Source organism: Canis lupus, chromosome 20, assembly GCF_011100685.1.
Source record: "Canis lupus familiaris isolate Mischka breed German Shepherd chromosome 20, alternate assembly UU_Cfam_GSD_1.0, whole genome shotgun sequence".
In the NCBI taxonomy this organism is placed as follows: Eukaryota; Metazoa; Chordata; class Mammalia; order Carnivora; family Canidae; genus Canis; species Canis lupus.
Window position 1 is genome coordinate 8,203,086 of NC_049241.1, and position 16,421 is coordinate 8,219,506.

Consider the following 16,421-nt stretch of genomic DNA (forward strand, 5'->3'; position numbering starts at 1 on the left):
AAGTTAGGAGCCACAAGGGGGCGGGGGGCGGGGGGGGGGGTAGGGGAAGCTGCACAAAAATGGAAAACTGTTGCCGGGCAAAAAAATATCAAAGTTCAGAGGCAAAGTACAAACTTGGAAAAATATTCGCAACACAGGACAAAGGGCTGATGTCCTTACTATGTGGAAAAACTTTCTTAATGCGATCATTATTAAGTATTAAAATGGAAACATGTTGCCAGTAATTAAAAACCTAAAAAAAAAAAAAAAAAAGGAAAGATAAATGAACCCAGGAACAGACACAAATTACGAAAGGCTCTTTAATGTGTGAGAACAAATGGTTCCACCTCTCGCTTAAAAGTACAAGTCAAATTATAAATTTTCACCTATTAAATTGTCAGGGATCAAAAAGCGGGATAATATCCTTTGTAGCTGAGGCTGTGGGGAAATGCATTCCCGTACCTGATTCCACGTAAATTGGTACAACCTCTTTGGAAGACAGCACTGTATGTAGTAGTAAGAATGAAAAACTGCCTCAAAATCCAGCATTGGAAGCTAGTCATATATATTAGGGAACATCCTTAGAAAGGAATACTAGGCAGAATGATTCAAGTAATCCAAAAGTACTATTCAGGAAGAATGGCCAAGAAGGATGTGACAAAACATATCCACACGGAAGCCAGAAATTCCAGCTCAATCTAACTCGAGGTTTTGATTTTCTAATGAAAACTTTCTAATGAAAATCCAATGGTTAATAAAATTAAGCAGAAAAGATAAAATTTTCATCATCTTGAAAAGCATACCCTCAAACTAGTAACAGTGGCTGCCTGTGGGCAGAAGTGAGACCAAAAAAAAAAAAAAAATCCCAGTGGAAAGTCTTTCCACCACGCAATTGCTTGTACTACTGGATTTTTTGGTCATGTGCATTTATTAACTTAAAAAAAAAAAAAGTCAGGCCTTCCCCCTAAGGATTGATAGAAAGGCATCATGGTGCCCATGAGCCCCTGGAATCCATATACAGAAATGTATATGTACATACTGACAGCTTGCTGTAAAGGGGGAAAGGTCTGTAGGTTGTCAGAAGTGGTTCATTGACTTTTCCACAAATGTTTGAAGCTCTACTCTGGAAATGCAGGTATGTCTAGATAACCAGTATCCTACTGGCACTAGCCCTGTATTGCTCAAAACAGCCCTGAAAGCAACCTACTCATAATTGTAAGGTGCTTACCGCATGCCAGGTCCTGAAACACACATTCTAATTGAACCCTCACAGCCACCAGAGCTTAAAACAGGGTTGTCAGTAGAGACTACTGTCCACTGGGACTGGAGCCCACCCAGCTGTTACACATCACTACAAAGCTGACCTTGTTTGGGGACTACTGAATGCTTTCATGAGGCAGGATTTTTCCCCTTGCTCTGACAAATCCATGAAACAGATACTTTTTATTCTTCCCATTGCATGGATGAAGAAACAGAGGCTCAGAGTAACTCCCTGACTTGACCCAAGATCACACAGCTACTAACACCAGCATTTATAACCAGCACTCAACTCTTAGGCACTCTACGATAATATGCCCTTATCATAGGTACAGAGCACTTTCTCCAAACAAATTTATCTGGACACAAAACTAATTACAAGATATCTGTTGACTTTACTAATGTATTTTTATTTTACAAAAAAAAAAACACTACAGAATTATTTAAAACAGGATGCATTGAATTTAAAATATCATTTGTTTCACAAAAAGATTTGCAACATAACTTTGCAGAAAAATACCCAATGCATAAACCTTAGGTGGCAGAAATATGTGTTTAACATCTTTTTATTTTATAAAAAAGGACAAGTATATTTACAAAGTACTTCTGTAGCCACGTCTCACCTGTTCCTCCCAACAAGGAAAATGAACAGGTGTTCCTTATAAGGAAACAAAGGTTTCAGAAATTAAATAATCTATTTAAATAGCAACAGAACTAGACATGAAACTAGCTCTCTTGATTCTTCATTCACCCATAAATAATACATGCTCTCAAAATAAAAGCTCCACTAAAAATATTAGCATTTGTGGGGTGGGAGGATAAAGGTGCTGAGTAGGCATTAAATAAATATCTGTGGGAAAAAAAAAATAAAAAAATAAAAATAAATATCTGTGGGTTACAAGATATCTGTTGGAGAAAGTGGAAACCCTGAAGAGCCCTTTGCTAGGTGTCTGGCATTCGTAATACTCAATACCTGGGCCGTGGAGTTTTGCAGATGGTCGTTGGCAAATATGACCCAGAGAGATTTAACTTTGGAAAGTACAACTGACCATCCTCCCTTAGATCTTGAGAGGTGTGAGCTGGCTAACAATATTACCACACACACCCCAAAACCACAAAATCGCCCACATCCTGGGCCCATGGACCAGGGTTTCCGCTTTGGTCTCCTGATAACCAGCTCTGATTGACAAATCCCAGGAAGGATGATGACTTCATGGATTTTTGTGTCTTGAAAAGCTGAGGTCCCTTCACTCATGCTGGTAGGATGGAAGCTTCTCTCCCCGGCCCAGGAAAGCTGATATTTGGTGTTTCCTGGGAGATGATGATTCTGCCTCAGATCTTCTTCTTGATTTGGTGTTCGTCTTTCCAATTGAGGACAAGCTGTACGCTAGCCATCAGGGGCCAAGAAGCTCAATGCTGTCCAATTTCCCTTCTTTGTAGTACAGGATATTCTCCATCAGTTTCCTTTTGGCCTCATTGATTTCGATTTTCCACGAAGTCTCTGTAGTTGATGTTCAACAGAAAGTTTAGAGAAAGAACTTGAACAAAAGGCATCTGGAAATAGTTACTATTATTACAATTCTTAGAAAGTCAGACTTGGTCAGTTTCTCACTTAAATCAGGTTTATGAATCAGGCCCTGAGCGTAATGAGCGTTTTCATTATTTTTGCCTTTGCAGTGAAGTCCCAACACCTGGCCCCACTTCTCAGGATGGAGAGGGCTTCCATGCTCCTTCCATGGATGGGAGAGGTTGGGGTGAACACTTACACCCTCTCTCTCTTTTCCCTCCTCTCTCCTCCCAGTGGGAGGAGGAGCAATGGGAGTGGTAGAGCCTGGGACATTCATTAAGCCACATTTACTAGGGGAGAGGGACACTGCACTGGAAAGGCCTCCTAAATTTTTATTTCAGAAGGAAGCCTGCGATATTTGGATAGGAGAGACAGAGATAGGAAGGGTATTGACTTGGTCCCAAAGCACGATAGGAGCCACACAAGGGCTTTAAACAAGGGGTGGCATGAGTTATTTTTAAAAACCACTGTGAAGGGGCAGCCCAGGTGGCTCAGCAGTTTAGTGCCGCCTTCAGCCCAGGGCATGATCCCGGGGTCCTGGGATCGAGTCCCATAATAGGCTCCCTGCTTGGAGCCTCCTTCTCCTTCTGCCTGTGTCTCTGCCTCTCTCTCTGCGTCTCTCATGAATAAATAAAATCTTTTTAAAAATTAAAATTAAAAAATAAAAATAAAAACCACTAAGAAAACAAAACAAAATAACATAAATAAAACCCAATCTGGCTGGTCCCTGCAGAAAGTCTACGGTAAGGAGACAGAATGGATCAGGAGGACAGACGGACACAGGAAGGCTGTGTGGTCATCCAGCAAGAGGACAGAAGCTAAGCCAAGGGGCGGGGGGTGGGGGTGGTGTTTGAGGCAATGCAGAGAAGCAGATGGAGCTGAGAGATATGTAGGCCAGGGAATAAGACTAGGTGGTGGACTGGACATAAGGGGCCAGAGAGAGAGGGAGGTATCAAGGGTGACCCCCTTCTGAGGCTTCTTTTTGCACAGTCTGCTGGTAGATGAATGGCTGAATAATCAAAGAATACATAAATGAGAGCAACAGAAGGAATAAAATGATGGGCTGAGTTAGAGACACATGAATGAGCTTGCATAAGCACTCAGATCTCCATACACTTACCATCCTGGGGAGGCTCCGGACCTGCGCAGGCCACAGAGGAGGAATCGGCCTGCATTCCCCCACAGACCTGCAGCCTGCCTTCTCCATCCTCTGTGGGCAGGAATGAGGCAGCGGCTCCAGCCCCGGGTGCTACCCTCATGGAGTAGGAGGCATCAAGGCTGGAATTGTCCACATCATCTGTTTCTTCTGGGGTGTTGGAGGAAGAGCTTGTGCCCTCAGAAAGCCCACTCGAAGGAAGCAACGTCTCCTGACCTCTGAGCCGCTCTTCCACAGCAGCCACAGAACCACACACCTTGGTGAAAGCAGAGACAAGAATTCTTTCTGAGGGATGCTTGGGTGGCTCAGTCAGTTAAGTGTCTGCCTTTGGCTCAGGTCTTGATCTCAGAGTCCTGGGATCGAGCCCTGACTTGGCCTCTCTCTGCTCGACGGGGAGTCTGCTTCTCCCTCTCCCTATGCCCTTCCCACTGCTTGTGCTCTCGCTCCCTCTCTCTGTCAAATAAATAAATAAAATATTAAAAAAGGAAGGGAGGGAGGGAGGAAGGAAGGAAGGAAGGAAGATTCTTTCTAAAATTAGGATGCCTGGATGGCTCAGTCAGTTAAGTGTTGGACATTTGATCTCAGCTTAGGTCTTGATCTCAGGATTGTGAGTTCAAGCTCCATGTTGGGCTCTCTGTTGGGCATGGAGCCTACTTAAAAGAAGGGGAAAAAAAGCACTCTTTCTGAAATCAAGAATCTTACAGGTATCCCAAGCCTCAGGAAAAATAATGAAGAATCAAATATTGATTCTTTTTGCTTTGTCTGGAAGAAGAGTGAAAGCCCTATGAACAGAGCTGAACTTGCCCCCATCCACCCTAGCCATTGATGAGAGCACATGACCAAGGCTGATCAGTCACTGTATCACATTCCTCTGACATGTTAATTGGCCAGGTTTGAGCACATGACCCAAGCTGGCCAATCAGAATCCTTCTGTGGGACTTTTTTCTACCTAAAGCCTACTGAGGAAGGACTCCCGATTCCTTTCTGCTGGTAGACCCAGACTCTCCACCCACAAAGAAAACCCTTTCATAATAAGAAATAATGAAGACCCCCCCCACACACACACACAAAGAATAAAGCAGAGGTAAGAGATGGAGAGGTGGCACACAGACACAAAGACACAGATGGAAGAAGCCCTGGGTTTAGCTGGCCTAGCAATGCCTGTCCTGTCTGCTGTCTGGTTATGTGAGTCAATAAATTCATTCTTTCATTCCCTCATTCATATACTTCCTCCCAATCTCCCTTGCTCCGTGTGCATGACTAAGAATTTGACCTGAGTTCTATCACTTTGAACTGTAAATGCCCTAAGTAATATAGATATTACTTGTCCTTGAGGGCGTTTCTAATTAGGGAGGTTAGAAAATCAGGAGGCAGGAAAGGAATGTTTCTTCTTTACACACACACATACACACACGCAGGGCATACTTACGTACCCTTAATAACAATGACATATCTCACTTGCTCAGTGCCTTTGCAATTTACAAAGCACTGATTAAAAATCAGAGAAGTTAAATTACTTGCCTCAACCAGTAAGTAGCAGAGCTGACCACTGACCCCAGGCTTACCTGTCTTCACGTCCATGATGCAGATGACCTCTCATCTTCCTAGTTTGTTTATGAAATACTGAGGGCAAGGATCATTTCTCATTCCTCTTTGTATACCTCAAATGCCCTATCTCCTTTATTCCCCATACCTCCTCATCCTTCAAGGTCCAGGTCAAATGTCACCTCTTGAGACAAATCTTCACAGTATGTGCCCAATAAATGTTTGTCAAGCTAAAAACTACATTCCCTTGTAGCTAGGTGTGGCCATGTCACTAGGTTACAGCCTATGGAGAGTGAGAAAAAAGTGATGTGTGCATTTTCAAGTCACCTTTAAAAGGTAGAGAGTGTGTTCTCTTCTTTCCCTTAATCTCCTTTCAGTGGCTGGAATGCAGATGTGATGGCCTGAGCTAGAGCAGCCATCTTGGACTCTGAGTTGGAAGCCACACAGTAAGGATAGCAGAACAACAATACAAAGGGAGCTCTGAAATCACTGCATTCAAGGGGTTAAACTAAAGAAAATAAACTTCTACCTCATTTAAACGACTTTATTTTGGAGTCTCCTCATTATAGCAGCTTCTTCAAGTGTCCTTTAACTGATACAATGAACAAAAGAATAAAATAAATGAAGAGATGAAAGCCTGGATGAAAGAATAAGTGGTTCAGGGAGACAGATCTGATTTTCAGAACATAAATCTGATTATGTCTTGCCCCTGCTTCAAACCCCTAGTGTCTTCCTTAAAATCCCAACTGTGCCTGCAAAGCCCTCAATTATGGGGCTCCTCCTTCCTCAGCAGTCCCACCACAAGCCACTTTTCCCTATGTACTTTTTGTTCTAGCCACTCTGACCTTCCAGACCCTTGACCAAGCCAGCTTTCTCTCACCTCAGGCCATTTGCATGAACTGTTCTGTCTGCTTGTACTGTTCTTTGTCTGCCTACACATCACTTCCTCAGGGGAAGTCCTCCTGGGTGGGGTCCCATCACAAGGTATCCCAATGCTCTTCACACAATTACCATGCATTGTCTGAGAGCTCCAGGAAAGTGGAACTGGGCCTGCCTTGTTCACTGATTTACACACACACACACACACACCCTGGGGCCCAAGACACAAGCACTGACTGACGAAATGCTGTGCCACTCAGACACTTGGGAAACAGCCCAGGTGAAGAACAATGATTCGGGTCTCCAGTCTCTAACTCCTGCCATGTCATGGTGCAAGACAGTAAACAAGGAATGGAGCAGGCATCCAGAGAGCTCAGACAGAAACTTGCTCTGTGTCCGCAGCTTCTCCTCTCTGGACCTTTACTTCCCCATCTGTAAAATGGTAGGCTTGGGCTACAGCAGTGGTGTCTGAAGACTTTGTTTTTTTCAGCGACTAAACCTTCTGTCAAATAAAATATTGAGAACTCAGTATAATTATGTGAAGTGAAAGGGGGTATCTGGTTGTAGTCATGGGTGGGGCCTGCAGCTCCCCAAGCCCTCTTGCTGCCAAAAGCAACTCTTGGGGTAACTTCAATGAGACTCTCTATGCCAGATACCATTTGAGAATCACTCAACTAGATGGTGTCAAAGAGTCCTCTCAGGTAGCTATTTGGTCCTTAGAAAGATCTAGCAGTGGTCCCTAAATTTACACCTGTTACCATGGAAACCACCACTATATATCACATCCATAGGAAAATGTTCTGTCTCCTAATGTGGCTGATTTCTGGCGTATCTGCCTAGCCTACAGGCTAAGGATGCTCCCTCCCTCTGGGACTTAACCCCTCCACATTTCTGGGGCTGACCCCTTGACCACTAGGTTGATATACTGGGCCCCACTCCCCTCACCTTGTCTGACTGGCCAATGGGTAGACTTCTGACTCTAGGTAGGCCAAACTGGCTCTCTCACTGAGAGACTGGAATTGGGACCTGGAGTCTTGATCTCTCAGTGGGAGCAGAACTGTAACAAACAATACACACGGCCATCTCCCTTAACCAAGAGGATAGAGGCAAAGAAAAGGGAGTCTACAGACAAGAGAGGAGCGCAATCAAGCAGATTCAGAGAAAGCAGAGTTCTGTTAACATCTGAGCCTGGGATCCTGCCCCACCTACATTGGGGCCCGCAGCATACTCCCTCAGGCTCCTGAACTATGCTTATCCACTCCTACTTTCCTGGTTTGCTCCTGTGAGCTCCAAGACATTCTACTGCTTGCAACCAAATACAGCCCTTGTTTATGAAATGACGTCTAGGTAAAGGCCTCAATCCAGAGCCATACCCCAGGCCTCAGTAAAGCAGAACCATGAGGCCGACGGGCCTACCCAGGCAGGGCTTATTAGCTGTTGGAAAGGTTGAGAGTAAGGCTCACCTCGGCCAAGCAGGCATTGCGCCTCCGCAGGCAGAGGCAGGCAGCCAGGGCCAAGGTCTCTGCACAGTCCTCCAGCAGCCTCCCGGCTCTCTTCTCCAGGTACTTCCGGCAGATCTCCTTGGCCATCACCTTTTCTACACCCGTCTTCCTGCAGCCTAGTGAGGTGGTGCTGCTGGGGATTTCACCAAGGAGTAAATCCTTCTGTAGGAAGAATAGGATAAACACCCCCATGAGAGCTACAGGGATGTAGAAGTCAACCACATGTGCCCCACCAGTCCCCCCAACCTCTCCCCGCTGCTGCACCAGACCTGCAAAACTTTGCAGAAAACAGGTTTTAAGAAAGAAAAGCGAGGATCCAAGAAACAAGTTTTAAAAAGCCAGAACTGGAGAATTGCTAAATCCCCTACAAGTACAGGGCATTCCATAGTACTCTCCTCCAAGGCAGGGGCTTAACGTGGGCCTCAATAGCTCCATCAGGAAAATGGGGATCATAGGACTAACACAAAGATTCAAAGATATAATGCATCTAAAGCATAAAGTGTGATCTCAACACAGAATAAAGACTTAATAGTCTCTTAGTGATAATAATTAATAGTAGGGATCCCTGGGTGGCGCAGCGGTTTAGCGCCTGCCTTTGGCCCAGGGCGCGATCCTGGAGGCCCAGGATCGAGTCCCACGTCGGGTTCCCGGTGCATGGAGCCTGCTTCTCCCTCTGCCTGTGTCTCTGCCTCTCTCTCTCTCTCTCTATCATAAATAAATAAAAATTAAAAAAAAATTAATAGTAATAATAGCCACCATCTATATACTACTACATGCTGAGCACTTACATTAATAATTTAACCTTATTAATAATTACAGGTGTACTCTTTTATGATATAAAATACACATTTTAGGACATAGGTTCTGACCCATCTATATTCATTCATTCATTCATTCATTCATTGAAATATGAGAAGCATTATTTTTTAAGTTTTATTTATTTAAGTAATTTCTACACCCAAGGTGGGGCTGGAAGTTATAACCCAGAGATCAAGAGTTGCATGCTCTTCCAACTGAACCAGCCAGCTGCCCCTAACCCATGTATATTTAATAGGAGATCTACTATATAAATATTATGTACACATATATTTTATTAATTTTGTATTTATGTAAGTTTTATAACACTTTATACTATATAGAAAGTAGGAGGGGTGCCTGGGTGGCTCAGTAGGTTAAGCATTCAACTGTTGATTTCAGCTCAGGTCATGATCTCCAGTGGTGGGACTGAGCCCCACACCCAAACCCACGCTCAGCAGGGAGTCTGCTTAAGACTCTTTCTCTCCTTCTCTCTCTGCCCCTGCCCACTAAAATAAAGAAATGAATAAAATCTTTCTAAAAAAAAAGAAAGCAGAAATTTGAACTATACATATAATAGAAAAATGCTATATATTTTTACACAAATATATAGCATATTTATATAGTGTAAATTATGCCTCATAATAAGTACATATTTACATATTTGCAAATATATAAATAGTTATAAATATATTAAATACATGGATTAAATACATTAAATATAAAGAAATATGTATATAATTATGCATACTATTGATTTAGTGCACTAATCTATTGTATATTAACATATGAAACATTTACATTTATATTTGAAATATTTGTGTAAATAATAAAACATAAATTTTCTATGTATATTCTATTTGTTACATATAATATATTTATTTTTTATAATGTATACTTTAAACAATGTTATATATACATATTTTTTATATTTCACAGAACATAGTGTTTTATATAGTTACACAATTACATAAATATTTCAATGTTATATACTCTATGTTATGTGTACTATTTTTTTTTTAGATTTTATTTATTTATTTGAGAGAGAAAGAAAGTGCATGAGCTGGGAAGCAGCAGGAGAGGGAGAAGTAGGCTCTCTACTGAGCAGGAAACCTGATGTGGGACTTGATCCCAAGAAACTGAGATCATAACCCAAGCTGAAGGCAGATGCTTAACTGACTGAGCCACCCAGGCGCCCCTGAACTATAAATACTGTACAATATTTCATATCATATAAAATGTAAAAATGGATGGAAACCCATGCTATAAATAATATAAAGTTTAATATATAAAAAATATAAACTATGTATATAATACATACATAAAGGCCAGAGGGCAGGCTGCTAAATATTAACAGTGGTAATTACCAAGAATTATTTCTTTTTTTTTTTTAATTTTATTTATTTATTTATTATTCATGATAGACAGAGAGAGAGAGAGAGAGGCAGAGATACAGGCAGAGGGAGAAGCAGGCTCCATGCCGGGAGCCCGACACGGGACTCGATCCCAGGACTCCAGGATCGCACCCTGGGCCAAAGGCAGGCTCTAAACCTCTGAGCCACCCAGGGATCCCCCCAAGAATTATTTCTATTTTGTTTTTTATACCTTCCTGTATTTACTAACTGTTCTACAAGCCTATCTCTCTCTCTTTTTTTTTTTTTTTAGATTGTATTTATTTATTCATGAGACACACAGAGAGGCAAAGACACAGGCAGAGGGAGAAGCAGGATCCATGCAGGAACCCACTGAGGGACTCGATCCTGGACCCCGGGATCAGGCCCCAAGTCAAAGGCAGACACTCAACCGCTGAGCCACCCAGGCATCCCTCTACAAAACTATTTTATATTTATAATTAGAAAAATTAAAATTAAAAGTTTTTTGTGCTGTTTTTAACAACAGGAGTTCCTGCTCTCCCATCTGTTAAGTATGGCCGCCAGAAACCCCAGATTTTGGGATGCCTTGGGGCTCAGTAGTTGAGTGTCTGCCTTTGGCTCAGGTCCTGATCCCAGGGTCCTGGGATCGAGTCCTGCATCAGGCTCCCCATGTCTCCCTCCGCCTATGTCTCTGCCTCTCTCTCTGTGTGTCTCTCATGAATAAAAAAAATCTTAAAAAAAAAAAAAGAAAGAAACCCCAGATTTTGTAACAATCTGGCATCTGATGCCTTTCCCATCTCCTCACCTCCCCCTCTGACTCACTGTACTTAGCTACTGTGGCTTCTTTCTGTTCTCGGAACCACCTAACCTCCTGCATCAGGGCCTTTGCACTTGCTATTCCCCTTGCCTAGAATGCTCCTCCTTTTAGTCTCACCACCTAGTCATTCACTTCAGTCAGGTCTCTGCTCAGATGCCACCTTTTCCAGGAAGGCTTCCCTGATCTAAAATATTCCTCTCCCTGCTCCTTCACTCTACCCCCTAACCTTATTTCACATTTCTTTTCTTTTTTTTTAAACAAATATTTATTCATTCATTCATTCATTCGAGACACAGAGAGAGTCGGAAACACAGGCAGAAGGAGAAGCAGGCTCCTCGCAGAGAGCCTGATGTGGGACTCAGTCCGGGGATCTGGAATCATGCCCTGAGCCCAAGGCAGACACTCAACCACTGAGCCACCCAGGCGTCCCCACAATTCTTTTAAGATTTTATATATTTATTATTTAAGAGAGAGAGTGAGAATGAGAAGGCACAAGCAAGGGGAGTGGCAGAGGGAGAAGGAGAAGAGATGTGGGGCTCGATCCTAAGACCCTGGGATCATGACCTGAGCCGAAGGCAGACGCTCAACCACTGAGCCACCCAGGTACCCCTCACATTTCTTAATAGCACATATCACTGGCCTGGAATTATACATATTTTTATTTACTCGAATATAGTTTGCTCTTTTCCACTAGAATGAAAGTTCCAGGAGGGCAAAAACTTCATCCAGCCCATCATCCTGCCCACTTTTGTATCCCCAACTCCAAGAATAGTGTCTGACACATAGTAAGTGCCTCACAAATGTTTTCATGAATTGTACATCTTACTTTTGGACTAAGTTTCATCTTTTCTTTTTTAAGGTAATTTTATTATTTTTAATAGAAGTGATTCATTAAATAAAACTAAATTTTTTACTGCTTAATACAGATTTTCATGGAAATACATTTATAATTCTAAAAAAAAAGATAATCAGAGATTATCAGGCATGGGCTGTAATATTTGCTTCAAAAACAAAACAAAGACAGTCCCCACTCTGCCTCAGTTTCCTCATCCAGAAAATAGGTTGTCTGAGGATCCAGCAATACCTACATGCCTGACACCATGAGGAATTCAATACCTGGAGACTAAAAACCTCTGGCACAATTCTCTCATGTGAGCTCTGCCTTTTAAATGCTTATCTTCTTAAATGGTATCATGGTGTTTAAAGTTGCTAAACCATGTGACACTTGGGTGGCTCAGCAGTTGAGTGTCTGCCTTCCGCTCAGGTGTGATCCCAGAGTCCCAGGATCTAGTCCCATATCAGGTTCCCTGCACGGAGCCTGCTTCTCTCTCTGCCTCTCTCTGTGTCTCTCATGAATAAGTAAATAAAATCTTTAAAAAATATTTTTTTAAAAAAATAATAAAGTTGTTAAGCCAATAAATACCAGAAGGGTGTTATTTTCATACCAGATGGAGGTTACCACAATTTGAAACAGAATCAGAAACTGTTCAAAACAGCTGCCCTGAAAGAATGATAGAAACAGAGACTCACCATTTGACTCTCCCAGTGAATCATGGATCTTGTCCGGCAAGAGTCATCAAGAAATGCTAAGAACACTCAGAGAGGTAGGATGATAGGGGAACTGAGTGATGGGGGTAGTCAGCAGCTCCACCTGGACCCACTGATGAACCACAGCACTAGAAAGAGGAGGACCCACTATGTGCCTCATTATGTAATGCAGCGGGAAGCACTGAGCACCATCCAGGAAGTAGTGCTGATCATGAATCTAACCAAGCCTCAGGATAAGAGGTTAGAGAAACAAGTAAAGAACACCACAAGGAGGGAAGGGAGCTAAGTAGCTCAGTCAGTTGAGTGTCTGGACTCTTGGTTTTGGCTCAGGTCGTGATTTCAGGGTTATGAGATTGAGCTCCTAGCCGGGCTCCATGTTTGGCATGGAGTCTGCTTCAGATGTTCTCTCTCTCTCTGCTTCTGCCCCTTCCCCAACTCACACATGTGCGCTTTCTCTCTCTCTCCCTCTCTCTTAAAATATTTTTTAAGATTTTATTTATTTATTCATGAGAGACACAGGGAGAGGCAGAGACACAGGCAGAGGGAGAAGCAGGCTCCATGCAGGGAGCCCGATGTGGGACTTAATCCCGGAACCAGGATCACGACCTGAGCCAAAGGTCACTGAGCTATCAAAGTGCCCCTCTAAGTAATTCTTTTAAAAGTCTTAAAGAAAGAAAAAAAAAAAAAAAAACCACAAAGACATAAAAACCTAGAACATGAGAGACTAACAGCATCAATGACTCACTTTATGCAAAAATGCAATGATATATGGCAAGAAAAAGCAGAGGAGGGTGCAGTTAGAGAACAGAAGAGTTTCAAGTGGTGTCTGGCTGCCTCAGTCAGAAGAGCATGTGACTCTTGGTCTTGGAGGTCATGAGTTCTGGCCCCACATAGGGCGTAGAGAATACTTAAATTAACCCCCCCCCCAAAAAAAAACCTTCAAAAAAGAAGTTTCAAGAAACATAATTATTTTTTAAAGATATATTTACTTATTGAGGGGAGGGAAAAAAGGAGGGGCAGAGGGGGAGAGAGAGAAAATCCCAAGCAGAGCACAGAGCCCAACATGGGGCTTGATCCCACCATCCCAAGATGGAGACCTGAGCCAAAACCAAAAGTCAGATGCTTAACCTACTCTGCCACACAGGCACCCCTTTTTAAATTTTTAAAAAAATATTTATAAGGGGATCCCTGGGTGGCGCAGCGGTTTGGCGCCTGCCTTTGGCCCAGGGCACGATCCTGAAGACCTGGGATTGAATCCCACGTCAGGCTCCCGATGCATGGAGCCTGCTTCTCCCTCTGCCTGTGTCTCTGCCTCTCTCTCTCTCTCTGTGTGACTATCATAAAATAAATAAAAATTAAAAAAAATATTTATAAGAAACATAATTAGGGGGCACTTGGGTAGCTCAGTAGTTGAGCATCTGCCTTTGGCTTAGGTCATAGTCCCAGGGTCCTGGGATCAAGTCCCACATCAGGCTCCTCACATGGAGCCTGCTTCTCCCTCTGCCTGTGTTTCTGTCTCTCTCTCTGTGTCTCTCATGAATAAATAAATAAAATCTCAAAAAAAAAAACATAATTAAAGGTAACACATAGACCTTGTTTGTATCAGTTTCAAACAAACCAACTTTAAAAAGCAATTGAGGGGGATCCCTGGGTGGTGCAGCGGTTTGGCGCCTGCCTTTGGCCCAGGGCGCAATCCTGGAGACCCGGGATCGAATCCCACGTCGGGCTCCCGGTGCATGGAGTCTGCTTCTCCCTCTGCCTATGTCTCTGCCTCTCTCTCTCTCTCTCTCTCTGTGACTATAAATAAATAAAAATTAAAAAAAAAAAAAGCAATTAAGGGATCCCTGGATGGCTCAGCGGTTTACCACCTGCCTTCGGCCCAGGGCATGATCCTGGAGCCCCGGGATCGAATCCCACGTCAGGTTCCCGGTGCATGGAGCCTGCTTCTCCCTCTGCCTGTGTCCCTGCCTCTCTCTCTCTCTCTCCCTCTCTCTGTCTCTCATGAATAAGAAAAAAAAAAAAAAGGCAATTTTTGAGACAGCTTGGGAAATTTACACATGGAATGAACATAAAATGATATTAAGGAATTAAGAAAACTATACATTATGAGTGGAATAACATAAATCTGGGATATGCTTTAAAATACACATACACAAAAGTGTTTTGGTTCCAAAAGAAATAAGAATGATGCTGATAATTGATGGGATGGATGGATGGAGATTCCTTACATTCTTCTCTTTACTTTGGTGCATGTTTGAAATTGTCCATAACAAAAATGGCATTCAAGAACTGGCCATACCTGAGGCCAGGGAAGGGGAAGAGAGAGCCATGGCATCGCCACCCAGTGTGGTTGGGTTTTCTGAACCAAATGTGTAGAATATCTCCTTATTTTCACTCTCCAAAGGTAATGTCTGCTAATGGTTTGGATTATATTAACCTAGGCCTTCTGCTACAGAGGTCTATAACTATAATCATTTTGGTTATATATTTATTTACATATGATAATTATTACAGTGGCAAGTAACTACTTAAGAGGTAGTAAAACAACAGTAGTAATATTCATAGCTAACACATATAGTGCTTACTATGTTCTAGTCACTGTTTTGGGTACTGTCTTAGGTACATATTACTTAACCTTCACTAAACCCTCTTACGTATAAGTACTATAATTATCCCCAATTTATAAACAAGAAAATATAAGATAGTACTTTTTTTAATCATTCATCTATTTATTACCAAAGATGGGACTAAACTGTATGCTGTTCTGAACTTGCTTTTTTCACTTGGAGATAGTTCCCTATCAGAACATACATGTTTTTCTCATTTTTTTTATAAGAATGTTTATGTTAGGGGCACCTGGGTGGTTCAGTCAGCTAAGTGTCTGCTTTCAGCTCAGGTCATGATCCCAGGGTCCTGGGATCAAGGCCCACATTGGGCTCCCTGCTCAACAGGGCAGTCTGCTTCTCCTTCTCCATCTGATCCTCCTCCCCACTAATACTTTCACTCTCTATATCAAATAAATAAATAAAATCTTTTTTTAAAAAAGGAGTGTTTAGGTTAGCTTTATTCAGAAATGCCAAAACCTGGAAGCATCCCAAATGTCCAACAACTGAGGGACTGTTTGTCTAGTGGTCTTATATACATACAACAAATACTCCTCAGCAATAAAAGGAGTGAACAATGAGTGCACACAATAACAAAGATGAATCTCAAAAGCACCACACTATGTGAAATAAGCCTGAAACAAACAGGTACAAACTCCATGACTCCATTTATCTGATACTCCGAAAAAGAACAATATGACCAGAAATTAGAATAGGAAATGGGAAGAAGGAATTGACTAAAAAAGTGCCCAAGGGAATTTTCTGGAATGATGAAAATATTCCATATCTTGATTGTGGTGTTGGTGGTTACATAACTGTCCACATTTTCCAAAATTCATACCATTCTTTACATCTCACAAGTATGAATTATAGCTCCACAGAGACAATTGCGCGTGTCCACAGTGAGACCCACACACAAAAGTACCTAGCAGCTATATATGTAATGGTCAAAAACCGGAAATATACCAAATGTCCATTAGCAGGTGAGTGGACAAATGGTGGCACATTCCTGCAATGAAACATTACTCTCCTCACATCTACCTCACTGGAGAAGAGGTAACTTCTAGGGTAGTAGGCACAGTGATGAAATTGACTCAGTGATGATTTCACAGATATACACATAGGTCAAAATTGATCACATTGTACACTTCATCCTCATTTCTTTTTGTTTAAGATTTTATTTATTTATTCATGAGAGACACAGAGAGAGAGAGGCAGAGACACAGGCAGAGGAGAAGCATGCTCCATGCAGAGAGCCCGACGTGGGACCCGATCCCAAGTCTCTGGGATCACGCCCTGGGCCAAAGGCGGCGCTAAACCGCTGAGCCACCCGGGCTGCCCTCATCTTCATTTCTTATAAACATTTATAAACTTATGTTCATGAAGTTATTTTTTAAAAG

The 16,421-nt window shown here is 42.4% G+C and overlaps 1 protein-coding gene across 3 annotated transcripts in view; it reads right to left on the reverse strand.

Moving 5' to 3' along the window:
* Positions 1 to 1,625: 1,625 nt before the first annotated feature.
* IRAK2 (interleukin 1 receptor associated kinase 2) overlaps positions 1,626 to 16,421 on the reverse strand; it is a 63,227-nt gene continuing 48,431 nt past the window's right edge. For all 3 annotated transcript variants that reach the window (XM_038565661.1, XM_038565660.1, XM_038565659.1), the window contains 3 exons: positions 7,847 to 8,047; positions 3,924 to 4,215; positions 1,626 to 2,737 (listed from right to left, as the gene is read on the reverse strand). In XM_038565661.1, coding sequence (XP_038421589.1) covers positions 2,631 to 2,737; positions 3,924 to 4,215; positions 7,847 to 8,047 — 600 coding nt within the window. In that variant the 3' untranslated portion in view covers positions 1,626 to 2,630. The remainder of the gene's footprint in view (positions 2,738 to 3,923; positions 4,216 to 7,846; positions 8,048 to 16,421) is intronic.